Genomic DNA, 19,651 nt, shown 5'->3' on the forward strand with positions numbered 1-19,651 from the left:
CTAGAAGCAAGGTGAATAACGAAACAGGATTGGCCCCAGATAGCTGAGGTGCATATGAAAGAAATGAATTCAGTGAGTACAGAGGCTTGCTTCTTCTCATACATAGAAGGCCAAGTTCCTTAACTTAATCCCTGATCTTTGATGTTCAGACTGCCTGCTCCCTTTGTTGCAAACTTGTAGGTAGCCTGACTTCCCCTCCTGCTTCCTGGGAGCAGTTTTCTCAGAGCTACTGAGATGCTGTCTCCCAGGTTCTGAGTCCTAAACTTGACCACCAAATAAAATAACTCTCTAATTTCAGGTTGTGAAAATATTTTTTAATGACAATTCAGATAACAGGGCTTCCCAGGTGGCGCTAGTGGTAAAGAACCCACCTGCCAATGCTGGAGACAGAAGAGACACAGGTTTGATCCCTAGGTGGGGAAGATCCCCTAGAGTTGTTCCTTTTTCAGTCTCTAAGTCGTGTCTGATTCTTTGCGACCCGGTGAACAGCACACCAGGCTTCCCTCTCCTTCACTATCTCCCCGTTTGCTCAAACTCGTGTCCATTGCGTGGGTGATGTCATCCAACCATCTCATCCTCCGTCACCCCTCCTCCTCTTGCCCTAGAGTAGGAAAAGGCAACCCACTCCAGTATTCTTGCCAGGATAATCCCATGGACAGAGGAGCCTGGTGGGCTACAATCCATGGGATCGCGAAAGTCGGACACGACTGAGCGACACACACACACACACACACACACACACACACACACACACGCTGTCACAGGCTTGTCGTGCACACACACACACACACACACACTCGCTGTCACAGGCTTGTCGTGCACACACACACACACACACACACACACACACGCTGTCACAGGCTTGTCGTGCACACACACACACACACACACACACGCTGTCACAGGCTTGTCGTGCACACACACACACACACACACACACGCTGTCACAGGCTTGTCGTGCACACACACACACACACACACACACACACACACTCGCTGTCACAGGCTTGTCGTGCACAGGAAAATGGAACAGCACTTGGAGATCACGTCTCCCAGTGGGTGTCCCGCCGGGGCGTTACTGAATAAACCGTGCCCTCCTGCGCGCGGGGCGGGGGTCGGCCGAGCTCCGGCGGGTGGCGCGCGCTAGGCGGCAGCAGCGCGCTGGGCTGGGGCGCGGCCGCCGCGCAGGTCCCTCTTGGCCGGGCGGGCGGGGCGGGGCGGGGCGCCGAGTCCGCGCTCGGGGCGGTGGCAGCAGCGGAAGCCGAGCGCAGCGGAGGGATGGCGGCGGCGGCAGCGAGCGAGGCGCGCCGGGTGCTGGTGTACGGCGGCCGGGGCGCGCTGGGCTCGCGATGCGTGCAGGCCTTCCGGGCCCGCAACTGGGTAATTCGGAGGGCGGGCGCGGAGGAGCCTTCCGGCGCAGCGCTGGAGGGCGGTCTGGAAGCGAGCTGGGGGGCCCTGAACCCCCTGAGACGTGATGCTTGCGGGTGCACCCGGGCCGAGGTGCAGGGCTTTGCTCTGCCGGGAGGCTGGTGGAGGCGGCTCTGCTCCCCGGCCTCTGCTGGGGCCCGAGTGTCGGGCATGATTCCGGACAGACCAGAAGCGGAGGGAGAGGTCACGGGAGGGAAGGATCAGAAATCACTGCCTTGCTCACGGCCATTGGGGTTACTAGCCTTGTGACCCTGAACCGACCGCTTCATGTTAGCGAGCCCCAGTTTCCCCATCTGTAAAATGGGGGTACTACTTGTATTTATTTCTTAGAGGTGTTATGAGAATGAAATAATTGGTGTCGTTACGCGTAAGTTGTAAATTACCTGACGCTGGTAAAAGCTAATTAAATGTTAGCTACTATTGATATACATATGTTATTGATATATGCCTGCTCAGTTGCTTCAGTCTTGTCCGACCCCGTGGACTGTAGCCAGCCAGGCTCCTCTGTGCATGGAATTCTCCTGGCAAGAATACTGGAGTGGGTTGCCATTTCCTTGTCCAGGGGATCTTCCTGACCCGGGGATCAAACCGTCTTTTGCATTGGCAGGAGCTTTTTGTTTTTTGGTTTTTTTTAAATCACTAGCGCCACGTGGGAAATCCCCTATTGATATATACCCCTGTTCCATTAGCTTCCCTTGTATGTGATACTTAGAAAGCTTGCAAATGCCTTTTGTTTGGCAAAGACTACTTGGAGTACTCGGCATCATGGATAGGAGGGGGGCCTGTCACCGAGCCAGGGACCCTGCCCCCTGCCTCCTGCCCCCAGCCTCCAGCCTCCAGCCTGCCCAGCGAATTCCAGGTGGAGACTCCGCCCACAGTGTCTTCAGGTGCCGCGGCTTCTTGCTCAGAGACCCCGCTGTAGCCCCGGGAGCTTTCCTGGGGGATTACTTGCCACAGAAGCAGCAGCCTGAGCATGGTGCACTGGGGCCAGAGCAAAAGGCAGCCAAGGTTTTCATCTCGTGTTAGTAGAGGAATATGCTTCGAAGGGTTCTGAATACACCAGCTTCGCGCCATTTACCTGTCTTGAGATGTCCTCCCAGGTCTGCAGGGGGGTGGGTGGTGACCATGGGAACATTTAAGGACGGCCAGCCCAGGGCCGGGCACTGAGCTCCTGCCTATCAGAGCCCCTACATGGTCTTAGTTCTGTTTAGTCTCCCCAGTAACGTTAATACAGAGTTAACGCATGTATATGTAGGATCTAGAAAAAGGTACTGAACCCTGGAGATCAAACCAGTCCGTCCTAGAGGAAATCAGTCCTGAATATTCATTGGAGGGACTGATGCTGAAGCTGAAGCTCCAGTGCTGTGGCCACCTGATGCAAAGGGCTGACTCATTAGAAAAGACTTTGATGCTGGGAAAGACTGAAGGCAGGAGGAGAAGAGGGCAACAGAGGACTAGGTGGACAGCAAGCTCGGGGAGTTGGTGAAGAACAGGGAAGCCTGGGGTGCTGAAGTGCCTGGGGTTGCAAAGAGTAGGACCCAGCTGAGCATCTGAACAAATGAAACGAATAGCTGATTCCCGCTGTTGTGCGGCAGAAGCTCACCCAACATTGTAACGCAATTATCCTCCTGTTAAAAAAATAAATCCAGAGCTCCTGTATCCATGTGTTACAGGTGCAGGGCTGTGCTTCCTCTGGAAGTGGGGTGTGGGGGCGTGTACAGTGGGTGTCCTTTCACTTGGTGAGTCTGGAGAGCTGACTCACCCGTGACTCTCTCTTTAGCTCCCTTCCTTCCTGGAAGCTCTGGGGACTCTGGGATGGAACCATTTCTTTATCTCAGTACCCTCTTCCCTGTGACCCAGAGCAGTGAGTGTTCTGAATGGATGCTGTGTTCTTCAAAGCTTGTGGGGGAGATGTTTATCTCTGGGGCCTTCAGACTGCAGGGCCCTGGAGCTTTCTGAGTCAGCACCACGTGGTAGCAGCTGATGTTGTTCAATCGTCAGTCGTGTCCGACTCTTTGCGACGCCATGGACTGCAGCACACCAGGCTCCTCTGTCCTCCGCTATCTCCCAGAGTTTGCTCAAACCCATATCCATTGAGTGGATGCCACTCATCCACCATAGAATCCTGCATTTCATTTAATTCTCACACTAATCCTGTTGATTGCTGACAGCCCTCATTTTGCAGGGGAGGAACCTCTGCTGAGTGGGTGGATGAAAGAGTTGCTGGATGGCAGAATCAGCATTCAAACTCTGACCTGATATCCACGCCCACAGTCATCCTTTTGTGCTCTGGGACAGGGATTGGAAAATTCTAGTTCTCCAGGGGCTGGATCTTGCCTGGCACCTGTTATCACAGAGCCCAAGAGCTAAAAAAGAGTTCCCCATTTTTAATTGGTGAAAAGAAATCCAAAGAAGAGTAGCCACGTGTGAACTTTATATAAAATAATAATCCAGTGACGGATGTCTTCTCAGCACACAGCCAGGCTCTTTCATCGATTCCTGGGCTGTTTTCTGTGGCTGCTGTCTAGCTGTGATAGCAGAGTTGAGTAGTTGGATGGGGTCACACAGAGTCGGACACGACTGAAGTGACGCCGCCGCAGCAGCTGCAGAGGCCGTGTGGCCATCACAGCCTGAAAGACTTCACCTCTGGTTCTTTAAGAAAAGGGTTGCAAATCCCTGGTCTCGGGCGTCTCTGCCCCAGCAGGGTTTGGCTCTCAGAGGTGAGAGTGGAAGGGAAAGAGGTGTTTGGGGGTACAGTGGACTGACCTGGGGCTCAGGAAGGGGTGTGCTGGCCAAAGCCAGAAAGCCCTGCGAGGGGTGCTAGAGGTCAGTTGCTAGGTCCTTCCTCTACTGGGTTTTCGAGTAAGCCTCTAACCTGTGTCCAACTCCCCGCATCCCTGCGCGTGAATCTGTCCTGCCTGACTGCCTCTTGACCAAGCCTGTTTTCTCCCCGCTCCAGTGGGTCGCCAGCATCGACGTGCAGGAGAACGAAGAGGCCAGTGCCAACGTCGTGGTTAAAATGACAGATTCGTTCTCGGAGCAGGCCGACCAGGTGATTCCAGGGACGGACCGCACGTGGGGTGGGGGGCCCTGGGGAGAGGACTCCATGGGCGGTGCATTCTTCCTTCTTTCAGGTGTTGCTTTTCTAATTATGAGAGCCACTGTGCTCACGGAGGGAAATTCAGAAAAAGTGAAAGGAAAAAAAAGACAAGTAGCCCATGATCCATGTCTAGTTAGCTCACTAGTTAGTTGACGTTTTGGCCCATTTTCTTGTGCTTCCTCTGCATACTATACAAGTCTTACGGGTTGACATAAATTCATATTTTATAAGCTATGGTCAGCTCCTCTTTTTTCAACTTATTTAGCTTGAATTCTTCCTCAAATAACTTAATAAAACCTCTGTGTCAACTCGTAATTTTTCTTTGTATGGATTGGTCACAGTTTCTTTGGTTTGTACTTGTACATTTAAACTTTTTTTTCAGTTTTTCTTTTTTTACTCTAATTTCTTTTACTTACTAGTGTTAAGAATACTGTGGTGAACATCTTCATCTCCATCTCTTTATTTATTGAAGATATGTTCCAGAAAGCAGAGCTCCCCCTACCCAAAGCAAGCATGCTAACAAACCAGGTCGTTTCCAATTATAAATCGAAAGTGACAATGTTAGTCTCTGAGTCATGTCCGACTCTTTGCGACCCCATAGACTATTGTAGCCCACCAGGCTCTTCTGTCCCTGGGATTCTCCAGGCAAGCATACTGGAGTGGGTAGCCATTCTCTTCTCCAAGGGAATCTTCCCACCCAGGCGTATTGTAAAGAAGTCAGGTAAGACCATACAGCTATATAGATAAATTGTGAAGTATCCCTCTTTCTCCCTGTGACTGTGTCCCCCTCCCACCTCCCCGAGGAGGAACTGTTGACAATTCATTGGATGTCTTGGTATTAAGCTTCTGAGATGCTCTTAAGCAGGTCTGCCTTTGTGGAAGAGCCCTTCCCACCAGCTGCATGAAGGATGTGCTATCTGTGGTCTTCATGCCAGCCCTGCAGTGCACAGTCCAAGGAAACCTCCTAATGATTCCTGTGCTTAATGGTCTTACTGGTTTTATTGGACTTAATAGTAAACTCAGTATGGCTTTGCTGTATGTCAGACATCGTAAGAAGTGTCTTATTTGCAATAGGCCGCTTAATCTCTTTAACACCCCCCAAAACCAAGTGTCTCATCGTATCTCCATTTTAGAAAAGGGTACGGGAGTCCCTGGTATTTGTTCGACCAGGTCGTAGGTGGCAGAGCCGGGATTTGAACCTGGGCTCTGGTAGGGAGTGGTGCCTGTGTTCCTAACTGCATGTTAAAGTTGCTTCTCAGCAGGATAGCTTCGTGTGAGTAAAGCAAGGAAAACTTAAACCAGATGCAAGGGAGCCCTGGGCGTGGGCAGCTGCAGCTCCTCCAGACATGGTCCTCTGCGGTCACTGTCTCTCCTGCTCCTTTAGTTGTAGGTTTCTGATGTCTGTATCCCATTTCGAATGTGAAATTGTCCACATCTGAGACTTGACTATATGGTGCGTCTTTAGGACAAAGATTGGGAAATGCCTTCGTTATTAGCTTTTAACATCTTTAAGCCCTCCTGCGCCTTCTCATCTCCTAGTCACTCAATCAGGAATGTCTGGACGAACAACATGACATCCAGTTTTTGATTCTAAAGCTCTAGAAGAAGGAAATTCAACCTTAGTATATATAAAAGTAGGGCTTCCCAGGTGGCGCTAGTGGTAAAGAACCCACCTGCCAATGCAGGAGACTTGAGGTGCATGTTCAATCCCTGGGTCCGGAAGATTCGCTGGAGGAGGGCATGGCAACTCACCCCACTATCCTTGCCTGGAGAATCCCACGGATGCAGGAGCCTGGCGGGCTACAGTCTGTAGGGTCGCAATGAGTTGGACGCGGCTGAGTGACTGAGCACATACACAGGCATATTTAAATTGGCTCTTAAGCTGAAAATTCACTAGAGACAGAAAGTGAAAAGTGAGAAAAAAATTAAACCTATAGAAGACTATTGGATAGGCAAAAGGAAGAATTTAGGGCGAGAAATTTTAAAATGCCTCATTTTAATTGTATTATAAAGATAGAACACAGAGGTGGTTTTAAAAAAGGCCAATCAAGCAGGAGCGTTGTTGCGTGGGCTCCGTGCTTCCCTGAAAGGCAGAGCGCAGGTCGTGTTCGGGTGCAGAGGTCAGGGAAGGTGACGCAAGTCCTGGCAGATGGGACCTTGCTGTTGGCAATGGGATGCGGCTTAGAGATGAAGGAGAGGCAGCCAGGGAACCAGGGTAACAGGAGGAAGGTCTCAAAGGCTGAACCAGGGCTACGTCAGCTACTTGCCAAGCGATGGTCAGGAATCTACTTAAATTGAGAGATTTTGGTATAGAATGTAGAGGAGAGGAAAGGTTGGTTTCCATTGTCAGGTTGATCTCCATGAAAGGGTAATTTATTTATTTCTGGCCATGCCCTGTGGCTTGGGGAATCCTAGTTCGCAAACCAGGGATCGAACTCTTGCCCCCTGCAGTGGAAGCGTGGAGTCTGAACCCTTGGACGGCCAGGCAGTTCCCCTGAAAGTGATCTGAGGCTCAGAAATTGTTAGGGAAAGCCATCAGGGACTGAAATGTTTCTGCTGGGAGAATTCCCCTGTCCTGTGTCAAGCTGCTGCTTTAGAAGCTTGATCTTAGCGAAGCTGTTGACAGGCTATGATCCTTTCAGCCGTTCCAGAAAAATATGGAAAGGATTCATGGATGATGGCCAGAGTTGTGGGTCTTCTCAGATTTTTGTTTTAATAAACTGTAACAAAAGACATGTGTATGTTTTCAACACTTTAAACATTTGAATCAAACAGCAGTAGAGAATTAAAATGAACCCCCATGTATTCATTGCTTACCAACATTTTGCCATGAATTATTTTTTATTGCTTTATTTTTAAGGAAAAAATTTCTCTTTGGCTTTGGGTTTTTTTTTGGAGTTACAGTTAATGGGATGTTTGTATTGGAGGGAGAGTAAAATTGATCTCAGTTTGTGATTCTGTGATTGGCAAAGAAATTCTGGAAAGAAATATACCAGAAATCTAGCTATAGGCAGTGAAATCCTAGGTGATTTTTTAAAAAATATGGAACGCTTCATGAATTTGCGTGTGATTTTTTTTAACTTTTCCTACTTTATTTATTGTTTTATCCCAGGAATGTGTATGTCTCCACCCTTTAGAATATTCAGAAGACTCTAGGTTGCTTTATAAAAATCATGCTGAAATGCAGTCAGGCTTTGCTGTCCAAAATGTTCATTGTAAATGGGTCCTGCATCTGATTTTCAAAGTGTGCATTGCCAGGTACTGTAAGCTGACTTACAAAGGAGTGAAAGGTCAATGGAGGTGACTACAGCAACGTCAGACGTCAGCCTGTTGAGGTTTACCTGGCAACCTGTGCCTCTTCTCTGGCCCCTCTGTTTCAGGTGACGGCTGAGGTGGGAAAGCTCCTGGGTACGGAGAAGGTGGATGCGATCCTTTGTGTGGCTGGAGGATGGGCTGGGGGCAATGCCAAGTCCAAGTGTGAGTCCTTTTCTGGGTTAATCATTCACCCTGCACTGCTCCCTGTCCAGGTGCATGGGTCGGGTCTGCACCCTGTGCCAGGCCAGACGTTTTCCTGTCTGCCGCCCGGAATCTTCCCAGTCGCTGTAAGGTGGGGGTCAACACCCCATTTTACAGAGGAAGAAAAAACTTCCCATAAAGGGGGTCGGGGGCTTCCCCAGTGGCTCAGCATAAAGGATCCAGCTGCACCTGCAGGAGCTGCGGGAGGCTGGGACTCGATCCCTGGGTCACAAAGGTCCCCTGGAGAAGGGAATGGCAACTCCTGTGTTCCTGCCTGGAGAATCCCAGGGACGGAGGAGTCTGGCGGGTACTGTCCGTAGGGGGCAAAGAGTCAGACCTGCCTGAAGTGACTTAGCACGCACGGATGCTCAGAGGAGTTAGGGCAGAGGGGCCTTGAGATTAAAAAGGAGACGGGATGAAGTCAGCATTGTTCTCACCGCAGTCCTTCAGGGCTCGGTACTGGGAACTGGAGAATGTGAATGGAATGCAGGGATGGTTCAGAAGATGAAAAGGACTCACAGTTGAGCTTTTGCTGAAGCTGTGAGTTTATTTGCTATTTTTTTATCATGAACTTTTTCAAATACACAGAAAAGACGAAAGAGCCGTTCAGGGCACACCTTTATGGCCCCGTCGAGGCTCAGCCCTTGTGAATGTTTGCCACACTCGCATCCTCCTGCTTTCTCGCATGCGTGTCCTCTGTGTGTGTGTTGTTGCTGCTGTTGTTAATCATTTGAAAGTTCTTTGACAGTTGACTGTACTTCAGTATGTGTCTCCAAGGATTAGGCCATTCTCTCACGTTAGCGTTAATACCGCTCTCATACCTAAGAAAATTACCAGTAATTCTGTAAGACTAATAGTACCAGCCCATGTTCCAGTTACCTCAGTCTGTTCCATAGCTGTTTTCCCTAGATTTATTCTAATCAGCATTGTATTATTGTTTGAGTCTCTTAATCTAGAATTTTTTTTCTTTCCTGTGATAGGTTTGGCAGGTCCAAGGCAGTTTTCATGTAGAATGTCCCCCACCTTGAATGTGTCAGACTGTTTCTTTAAGGTATCACTTACCTCGTTCCTCTGTCCCTGGTGTTTCCTGTGAACTGGAAGGTAGGTCTGGAGACTTGCTTAGATTCAGGTTAAATATGCTGAGGTGAGGATGGAGGTGAATATGGAGGTGAGGATGCTTCCTGAGTGATGTGGACTTCACCCTGCAGCCCTTTGAGTCCTCACCACATCCCACGGCCTGCTCCACCGTCCATCCAGAGTGATGCCAGCTCTGATGCTGGGTCAGGATTAAGGTGACAGATCTCCATCGTGAAGTACATTTTTCTATTTGTAATTATTAAGTGACCCATGGGATGGTATTTGGCATCATGTATGAGGATCCTGTTCCCAAACACCTTGAGAACCCCAAAGTCCCCAAAACTAGTGGTTATAAACATCCATTGATCATCTCTACCTGAATCAGTCGTTCCACTGGGGCTTGGACAATGGTAGTTTTCCAATTCTATCATCCCTTCTACATTTTTTTAGCCAAAGTGATTTTAAAAGGAATTGATTTTCTGTGTGCGCACGCATGTGTGTGTGCTCTGTCATGTCCCCGTGGACTGCGGCCCACCAGCCTCCTCGGTCCACAGGATTCTCCAGGCAAGAATACTGGCGGGGTTGCCGTTTCCTTTTCCTTCTCTGTGAACCACACTTGAATGTGAAATTGTCAGTTTGTCGGGGATCAGCTTGGCAGAACACCTTTCGTGTATTTCGGGAACAGGAAGTAACAATTGTGGGTCCATCCTTTCTTCCCCTGGTTCTTCTTAACAGGGAAATGCAGTTCCTTGGTCATCACCCACTGCAGACTCTCCTTCTGTATCAGGAGGGCTCTGTCTCTGGGTCATGGGTGCACTGGGTTCTGTGTATCCTGTGAGGGGGGAAGGGGATCAGCTGGTGATGTGACCTCCCTTACCAGTTCCTCCTCACGTCTCTGGCGAGGTCAGAGGGTTAAAACAAGTGTGAAATGGTTATTATTTCAGCTTTCTTTTAGAGAGTCTTTAAAGTTGGCATTAAACTTTCAACCATAAAAAACTTGTCACTCCATGAAAGCCCTCTTTATGTCATCATAATCCCTGAGATCTTTTAGCACAGATAAAACTTGACTTAGACATATAGGTCCTAATTAAAGATCTAATGTCCTTTATTTATTTTTGTAATTTTAAAAGTTATTTTTTTGGCCACACCACGCAGCTTGCGGCTCTTAGTTCCCCGACCAGTGATCGAACCCAGACCCTTGGCTATGAGAGCGTGGAATTCTAACCACTGGACCACCGGGGAAGGCCCCTAATGCCATTTATAAAGTAGGGCAGTGTTTGAATTAAAGCCAGTCCCACCTATCTGTCAGCAGCCCTGATTTATTGGTGGATGTTTAACCAGTTTGGCTTCCCCGGTGGCTCAGACAGTGAAGAATCTGCCTGCAAGGCAGGAGACCCGGGTTTGATCCCTGGGTCGGGAAGATCCCCTGGAGAAGGGCATGGCAACCCACTCCAGTATTCTTGCCTGGAGAATCCCATGGACAGAGGAGCCTGGTGGGCTACAGTCCGTGGGGTCGCAAAGAGTCAGACATGACTGAGCGACTAACACTAACCAGTTTACATGAGGAGGCTGAGGCTTGGGTGACCACGTGGCCTGGGTTTGAACCTGCATCTCTGAGCACAAGCCCTGGGCTGTGTGTGTTGGATCTCCCTGCAGACTCAGAGTGGCCATGGGGGCTTCCTGGAGGGTCGGGTGCTGGGGGTCAAGCTCACCCTTCAGTTTCTTCCCTGTGAATGCTGACCTCTTGTGTTTCTTTGCTCAGCGCTCTTTAAAAACTGTGACCTGATGTGGAAGCAGAGCGTGTGGACATCCACCATCTCCAGCCACCTGGCCACCAAGCACCTCAAGGAAGGAGGCCTCCTGACCTTGGCGGGGGCCAGGGCCGCCCTGGATGGGACGCCCGGTGAGCCTCCGTTTCCCCGTCTGTGAAATGGGAACGCTCACACATTCTTGCTCACTGGGCTGCTGAGCGCCTCCCTGGGAGGGGGAATATTAGAGCCCTTTACCCTCCAGGGCTGTTTGCAGTTGGGTGGATCCTGCTTCCTTTTAGGCCCCCGTCTTTTCAGGGGAAGCGCTCCTCGTCTTTTCATGTCCTCATGGTCGTGCTGGCCAAGGACCACGGTCCTCTGCCACCCCCTCGTCTCCTGTGTGTGTCTGGGGTCCACCCAGGGAGTGGATGGTGTTGCGGTGGCTCTCAGCTCCTAATATGGGCTTTTCCCTGGTGGCTCAGATGGTAAAGAATCCGCCTGCAGCGCTGGGGACCCAGGCTCAATCTCTGGGTCGGGAGGATCCCCTGGCGAAGGGAGTGGCAGCCCCCTCCAGTGATCCTGCCTGGAGAATTCGGATAAGGCTGAGTGACCAACACTTTTACTGAGGTGCGGGCAGGGGATGGTTAAGGCTTCACCATCTGGCACAATTCACTCTCCCTTTGGGATCGGAATAAAGGAATTTAAGCAGGGAGTAGAGGACATAGTTCAGGGAGCCAGAAACTCTCTCCACTACCTAAATTAAACTTGTTAAAAAAAAAGAGGGGGAGTGTTTTTGAACCTCTTTAGTAAGTGGTAGAAACCTTAAGCTTCTTTTTCAGTTTTCATGTAGTGAACTGAACTGGGAGGCGTTTACAAATCAATAATTTTTTTGCCACTCATTTTATTAGGTTTCACAGAGAAAGTGATCTTATAAATCCATGCCTCTTGCAGTAACTCACACTGTGTGAATGTTCAGTGGTAGTCTGGCTGAGATCTGATTTTCATTAAAATCAGAGACTCTAGAGAGTAAATACAGAAGTGATAATAGCCTGACATTGAAAAGAGAAAACCCTAGGACTGAAACACTAATTTTCCTGAAGGACGAAAGAGCTTCCTACCCTTGCTTTTGGTTTACTAGTATCATTCTTTGCTTATAGTTTCACATACTGGTTAAAACTATAGGATCTGGAACTATACGGGTTGGTTTCGTATTGTGGTTTTGCCGTTTAGTTGCTGTGTGATAGTTGGCAAGTTACTTAACCTCTCTGAGCCTCAGTTTTGTCGTTTGTATAATGAGAAGTAATGGTAATACGTCCTTTACATGGTGGTTGGGACTTGTAAACATCTTAATGGGTGTGATGGTTTAAGACAGGTATTGCAGAGAGTTAGCAGTACTCCAGGTTTGTTTTTGGTCAGTTACTCCTTCAGGTGTTGTTAAGTTTGTTCCTCTTTTAGCTCTTTAGTTAGACGTTGTTAAACTTACTTGAGTCATGAAATCTTTTCTCTTTGATTCAGACTCCAGAGAAATCTGGGGAAGTCTATGAAAGCAGATGATGAACAGGCTTAATAGTCCTTGAAACCCCAAGAAGAGGTGTTAAAAAATGAAAAGCTTTTCATGTGGAAACACACTGAGAAACCCCTCCCTCTCCTGTGTCCAAGGCCGTTTATTTGTGGACAGTCCACTGGAGGATAAACGGTACCAAAGAGATGGTGATCTCTCTCCTGTAGCCTGTAAGGGTCTGCGCTGTGTTTAGAAATCAGTCTTCAGGGACTGCACTGATCACTTGATACTTAGGTATCTTCGTGATGAAGTGCATGCTTTCCCTGTATTTTGCACGTGGTCCTCGCCAGCGTTGTATAGGATCCTGTGGGATTAAACCTTCAGGGCTCCTGGCTGCTGCTTGCTTGCTTCTCCTCACCCGACTCCTTGCTTTCTTGCTGTTTGAATGGGGTGAAGAGAGAGTCCTGGGAGACGGGAGCGTGCTGGGTGACGGGCTGGTGGGATGAAATCCGCGCGCTGGTTTGTTTAAAGCTGTTGGGATGGTGACTTTTCACTCATGTCTTTGTTATAATTTTTATTGGGGTATAGTTGCGTTACAGTGTTGTGTTGGTTTATACTGGGCGGCGGAGTGAATCAGCCATACGTGGACACACGTCCCCTCGCTTTTGGAGTTCTTCCCGTTTAGGTCACCCCGGATCCCTGAGTAGAGTTCCCTGAGCTGTACGGGAGGCTCTCTATTCTGTCTGTTTTGTACATAGCAGTGTGTCTGCAGTGTCAATCCCAGTCTCCCAGCGCGTCCCATCCCCTGCACTGGTTTGTTTTAATCGCCGCAGGGTTTGTCAGATCTTCCTGCCACGGCCGGCTTTCTGCCCCAACGAAGCCAAGCAAAGCCAGGCGTGGTGAAATACTCTTCTTGTGTTTCTAAAGAACTTTCTGAGACCTTGACCCTCTTTTGCAATTTGAGTCACTGTGGAAGCGGTTCAGCGATTGGCTGCTCCGCTGGGCTGTGAGTCCCACCTCCCACCAGACGCTGATGCCTCTTGAGCGGTTATACTGTAAACAGCCGACCTGCTGGGGTTTTTAGGGAGCGGCCGACCTTTGGAAGTAGTGGTTTTCTGAAGGCGGAGGGGTCTTGGCAGCAATGAGCCGTTCTTTGTTGCTGTGACGGCTGCATTTAGTGCACCTACAGCTGGGTGCTGTGGGGTGCTTCTGAGACGAGAGAGCTCGCCTGCCGTGTGTCTGTGGGACAGATGGGGTCCTGTCCTGATGAGGCTGATACATATAGACCAAGTAAGCAACAGGATCCTACTGTGTCACACAGGGAACTAGTCAGTATCCTGCAATAAACCCTAATGGAAGAGGATATTAAAAAAGAGTGATATATACAGGGCTTCCCTGGCAGCTCAGTTGGTAAAGAATCCACCTGCAATGCAGGAGCCCTGGGTTGGGAAGATCCCCGGAGAAGGGAATGGCAACCCACTCCACTGTTCTTGCCTGGGAAATCCCATGGACACGTGAGCCTGGTGGGCTGCAGCCCATGGGGTCACAAGAGTCGGCCGTGACAGCCACTAAACCACCACCATGTGTGCGTATGTGTATATGTACATACATGTCACCGAATCACTTTGCTGCACAGCAGAAATTAACACATTATAAATCAACTCTACTACAATTAAATAAAAGGAAAGGCATGCCTTGCTTCTATCAGCAAGCCTTCGCTGACTGGCGGGAGGAAAGGAAGGCTGATAGGAAGGATGTGTACACGTATGTTGCGATTGCTCAAATAGTATAGTTTGTTTTTTAATTAATTTTTTTGGAGTCTGGTTGATTTGCAATGTTGTGTTAGTTTCTGCTGTACAGAAAAGTGAATCAGTTACTTATCTGTGCACACAGCCACTCTTTCTTAGGCTCTGTTCCCGTGTAGGCCGTTACAGAGGAATGAGTCACGTTCTCTGTGCCGTACGGTAGGCCCTTCTTAGTTTTCTATTTTATATACAGTAGTATGTACGGCTTGATCCCCATCTCCCAATGTATCCCACCCCCGCTTCCCTCCCTTCTTTACCATAAGTTTATTTTCTGTATCTGTGTCTATTTCTGTTTTGTAAATGCGTTTATTTGTATTGAGTTGACCACAAAGTTCGTTCAGGTTTTTTTCCATAACATTTTACAGAAAAACCTGAGGACCCTTTTTGGCCAACTCAGTATTTTTTTTAGATTCCACGTGTAAGCAGTCTCATATGATTCAAATGGTGTCCTTTAATGGGAGCTGGACTCCAGAGCACAGCTCGTATGTTAATATGATGGGCAAGATGTATGGAGATCCTACCCTGTTCTGAGCCTAGAACTGAGTACTTTATCCCCATTTTACAGGTGGGAAGACTGAGGGTTAGACAGGTCTTGAGAACCTGCCCGGGATTTCTGTAGCGGTAAATGGAAGAGCTGCACAGCCTGACTCTAAAGCCTGTATTTCAAACTCCTGCTTGATTTTGCCAACTCACTGGGCACCCAGTGTTGTGTGCTGGCTCCTCATAAGCTGTTATGGATTCAAGGGTTCAAAACCCTTACCTGGCTTTCCACGTCTCTGCTGGCCTCAGTACGCGTCTGTGTGTGAGCCTGGGCCTGTCCAAGCCTCCATTTCCTTAGCAATAGAACTAGGGTTGGCCTTGCGGCTTCCCTGATAACTGTTAAGTGCCAGGTGAGTAACAGGTTGTGTCCTTCCCACTTTCCCTGGTTCTCTCTTCCCGGCCTCCTTGGGACCCTGGCGCGGTGCCATTTGGACGTGCCAGTGGCGGCTGGTGGTCACTGAAATGTTTTCTTCCCGTTTCCCAGGGATGATCGGCTACGGCATGGCCAAGGCCGCGGTGCACCAGCTCTGCCGGAGCCTGGCCGGGAAGAACAGCGGCCTGCCGCCCGGGGCTGCAGCCATCGCCCTGCTCCCGTAAGTGGCTGGGGGTCCCTCCCCGCCTGACCCCCGCCGAGGGTTCACGTGGGTCCTGGAGTCACCTCACACCAGGGCTGAGTGCGTGCTGTCCCCTCGGCCCCCGAGAGGCGTCAAAGGCCCTGACGACACTTGTTTGGCTTTTGGATTACCCTGGGCTTTCCCGGATGGTTGCCTGGCTGATGGGATGGGTCCTCCTGGCCTGCGTCTTTCCCATTTTCTGTCCTTCCGTCCTTCTTTATTAAGAAATAGTGGACACATTTAATTTTAATATCTGTACTCGGTCCAGGTCGGCACGGTCACCCTCGGTGCCGTGGCTCCTGGGTGTGGGGACACACACGTGACAGGTTGTCTCCGCTCTGCAGGGTCACCCTGGACACCCCGATGAACAGAAAGTCGATGCCCGAGGCCGACTTCAGCTCCTGGACGCCCTTGGAGTTCCTGGTTGAGTGAGTATCACAGTCACGTCTCTGACCCAGCAGCTCCCGGCCCCCGTGCCTCCGTCTCGTGGGTGAAAGGACAGGCCGTGTTCTCCTGGCTCATCAACCCGGCTGCTCCATGAGATCTTGACCTCCAAGGGCGCCTCGCACCTCCGTGTGAACCTCGCAGGCTGAAGGGGTAGATGGTGCCTCCCCCTCCACTGGGAGTGGTTCAGCTCCTCTAGGCCACAGTTTCTCAGTCTGTACAATGGGGGCCTGTGATGACTGTTAGGAGGGTAAGCTATCGTAGAGTGGGCCAGGCTCTCAGCCCGCATCTGACCCACAGAAGTGCTGGGTGAGCCTGGCTCCCGGAACGCTCGCTCTGTCTGCTAACAAGCACAGCTGTGTGGAGTGAGCCGCTGACCTGGGTGGGACCTCTGGGCCCAGGTGTCTGAATTAGTGCCAAGCCTCAGAAAAGCGTCCTTTGTCCCCAAGATCATATTCGGCCCCCAAGGCCCTTTGTAAATACAAGTGGCTTTGGAAGCTCAGGAGAGGGTTCGCTTTCTGCTCACTTGTGTTCACCTGGATCTCAGCTCCCCCAGACCCCTCTGTTTAAGGTGGTATTGAGCACATGTTCGCTGAGAATCCCACAGAGGCTGGGGGCTGTGCTGGGCCTGGGGACAATGAGGAGGGAGACGTGGAGCAGGGACCACCTCGCCCAGCAGAGTGAGTGTTGAGCCGCCTGGACGGCTATGTTCATATGGGATGTTTGTAGAGCTTGGGATGTGTGCTTCTGGTCTGAGGTTGCCTTTTGCTTAGATGTTTTATGTTTTATGTTTGTTTATATTTGGAACAAGCACTTACGTAGTACCTATGCGCCAAGCCGTTGGAGCACTTCATAACCCTGGTCTTACTAAACGCTCGTAGCAGGGGCTTCTTCAGTGGCTCAGTGGTAAAGAACCTGACTGCCGATGCAGGAGACTCAGGAGATGGGAGTTCGATCCCTGGGTCAGGAAGAGCCTCTGGAGGAGGACATGGCAACCCACTCCAGTATCCTTGCCTGGAGAAACCCCGTGCACAGAGGAGCCTGGCGGGCTACGGTCCATGGGGTGGCAAAGAGTCAGGCATGACTACTGACTGGAAATACATCGGCTTCCCTGTACAGCTCGAATGACTGGCCAGCTCTGGTCCAGCAGGTTGCTCATCGGCGCTGAAGACCTCAGGAGCTCCTGAGGACTTTCCAGTGAAGGAAGGGCCGCAGTCCCACCTGGGGGATGTCAGAGGGGCCAGTATTCCCCACAGCAGGAGTTAATGCTTTAAAAGTGACCAGGGGACTTCCCTGGCAGTCTAGTCCCAATGCAGGGGACACAGGGTCAGTTCCTGGTAGGGGTACTAACATGCTGTATGATGTGGCCAAATTAAAAATAAATAAATAAGAATTATCAGCCGCTTGTTAAACCTTAATAATTCCTTATACCCTTTTTCTTTCCTCGTTTTTTGTTTTTCTTTTTTTGCGACTGCTAGATTTTACTGAGATATAACTGACCAAAAATGATACAGATGGAAGGTATAGAGTTTGAGTTTTTATATTCATATACATTGTGAAAGAGCTTCGCCTGGTGGCTCAGACAGTAAAGAATCTGCCTGCAAAGCGGGAGACCTGGGTTCCCTCTCTGGGTCGGGAAGATGCCCTGTTGAAGGGAATGACTACTCACTCCATTATTCTTGCCTGGAGAATTCCACGGACAGAGGAGCCTGGCGGGCTGCAGTCCATGGGGTCACAAAGAGTCAGACAGGACTAAGAGACATAATCATACACACACACACACACACCAAACTGCAACCCCCTCAGGCACCCAGCACCCTTCCCCACACAGAGCTTGTTATTAAATGCCCCACCTTGGCACTGAGTGTGTTTTATTATAGTAGTCTGTTTTTTTTAAATACCTTTTTCCATTGCATGGTACAGCTGTGGCTGCTCCATGGGTGCTCCATGTTTGTTAAGAAAATAATTTTTTCTCTTTCTTTTCTGGGAGGTAATATAACAAAGTATAAAATGTTCTCCCCATCTCTCTCTCTCCTTTTTTTTTTCTAATTCTTTCCCATTTATTCTATTTTTTAAATTTAAATATATATTTAAAAACATTTTACAATGTTGTGTTGGTTTCTGCCGTAACAACAATGCAAATCATCCCCTCCCTCCCTAGCCTCCCTCCCCTCCCCGCATCCCTCTTGGTCATCACAGAACGCCAGATTGGTGCCCATGTCTTTTAGGATGAACTCATGAAAATCTTTAATCACATAAAATCACTGTGTTCCAACAAGGCAGGAAAATGGCCAAACGAAAACCTTGCCAAATGGTAACCACTCAGGAACTGCAGTCAGGGAAGTCCTAGAATCACTGGGGCCTGGGTTAGGGTTAGGGTTAGGGTTAGAGGCCTTGGAGGCTTTTTTACAGTTGCTGCTCAGCCCCTAATGTGAGTACAAGCCTGTGTCCAGATTTTTGCTTTTAGAATGTAAAGCTTTTCTTCTTTTTGTTGTAGAACCTTCCATGACTGGATCACAGAGAAAAACCGGCCAAGCTCAGGAAGCCTAATCCAGGTGGTGACCGCGGAGGGAAAGACAGAGCTGACCGCAGCATCTCTATAAGCCTCGTTTCACCATCTGTCAGAAGAGTCATCAGTCCATCCACGTGGCCCAGTGTAGCCCTCCTGTTCTGTAATCCTGTTTGTGGGACGTGGTTCTAAGTCCTGTTTTCCTTTCGCCTGATGTGCATTTGTTCTCCTAGGACAGTGTCCAAGTTTGTGTGAAATAAAAGCATGTGAGGCTTACACACAGCACCGTGGGTCAGTGTTAACCACGTGATTTGGGGAGGTCTCGGGACGACCCCCTCTGCATCGGTGTCGTATTGAATTGCTTTTGAGACTCTGCATCTGAGTCCCTGACAGCAGCTGCCAACCGAGTTGTTCAGGGATGTGTTGGGAACAGGGACGTTTGGAGCCTGAGTCATTTCTGAATGTTGTGCCTGTATCACATGTAGTTTTCGTGGCCTCAAATTCATCTGCCTTAAAACTCCTTCAATGGTATAAGCAAAATCCTATGGACTCTGTCAAGTTGTCTTTTTTCTGTGAAGTTGCCAGGTGCCCAAGGGAACTACTTGTAACGGTGTGGCATCTATCTTCCTAATAAATGCACTTCATTTATGGTATCGTCTTCTCTCATCAAACGCATCTTATAAAGAGTCATAGGTGAATGCACTAGAATCGTGGGCTGCCAGTGCTCTTTAGCCCGATGTTCTAGAAAGGGGGTTGGATTCAGACCCTGAAATAGGTGTTCTCAGCACAGCGGCAAGAGGCACAATGCCCTCTTAGGTGTACCAGAATCTGAAGGGTGGTCCATGTGTTCAGAAGCAGTGCTCCGTGTGACTTGACTCGGGCTGCTCTGACTGAGCACTGGTGGTGTGGTCCAACCCATTTTACAGGTGATGAAACTGAGGCCCACAGCACTGCCTTGTCATCCTCATGGTCAGAAAGTATCAGAGCTGAGCCCAGAACCCCAGTCACCAGGTGGCTGCTATTCACAAAGCCCCTTACCATGTGTGTCCTCTTTTAAATCTTTTAAAGACATTTTTTTTTTCATTGAAGTAAAATTCACATAGCATAAAATTGGCCATTTGAAAGTGAAAATTTTGGTGGCGTTTAGTATGTTCACAGTGCTCTGTAACCACCTCCTCTGTCTAGCTCCCAAACGTGTTCATCATCCCCAAATCCAGCTCCTTAGCTGCCAAGCAGTAAGTCTTCCTCCTGCCCCCGGCCCCTGGCAACCAACAGTGTGCTCTCCATCTCCGTGAATTTACCTGTTCCGGATGCTTCAGAATGTAAACACAGTCATGCACGATGTGTCTGACTAATTTTACTTCCCAGG

At 49.5% G+C, this 19,651-nt stretch overlaps 1 protein-coding gene across 1 annotated transcript; it reads left to right on the plus strand.

The window, feature by feature from the left end:
• The first annotated feature begins 1,212 nt into the window (after nucleotides 1–1,212).
• QDPR (quinoid dihydropteridine reductase) lies at nucleotides 1,213–18,935 on the plus strand. Its single transcript, XM_065914297.1, has 7 exons — nucleotides 1,213–1,380; nucleotides 4,388–4,480; nucleotides 7,909–8,005; nucleotides 10,884–11,024; nucleotides 15,200–15,308; nucleotides 15,674–15,757; nucleotides 18,271–18,935. Exons 1-7 carry the CDS (start codon nucleotides 1,279–1,281, stop codon nucleotides 18,374–18,376), a joined length of 732 nt encoding a protein of 243 aa, XP_065770369.1. The 5' UTR covers nucleotides 1,213–1,278; the 3' UTR covers nucleotides 18,377–18,935.
• The last annotated feature ends 716 nt before the right edge of the window (nucleotides 18,936–19,651 follow it).

The sequence above is a fragment of the Muntiacus reevesi genome, chromosome 22 (genome assembly GCF_963930625.1).
Source record: "Muntiacus reevesi chromosome 22, mMunRee1.1, whole genome shotgun sequence".
Taxonomy (NCBI): domain Eukaryota; kingdom Metazoa; phylum Chordata; class Mammalia; order Artiodactyla; family Cervidae; genus Muntiacus; species Muntiacus reevesi.

Excerpts from the sequence above, each read along its gene's own strand:
- QDPR (XM_065914297.1), top strand. The coding sequence starts at position 1,279 with ATGGCGGCGGCGGCAGCGAGCGAGGCGCGCCGGGTGCTGGTGTACGGC. Across the intron at positions 8,006-10,883 it reads GGGCAATGCCAAGTCCAAGT|CGCTCTTTAAAAACTGTGAC; the intron begins GTGAGTCCTTTT and ends TTCTTTGCTCAG. Across the intron at positions 15,758-18,270 it reads CCCTTGGAGTTCCTGGTTGA|AACCTTCCATGACTGGATCA; the intron begins GTGAGTATCACA and ends TTTTTGTTGTAG.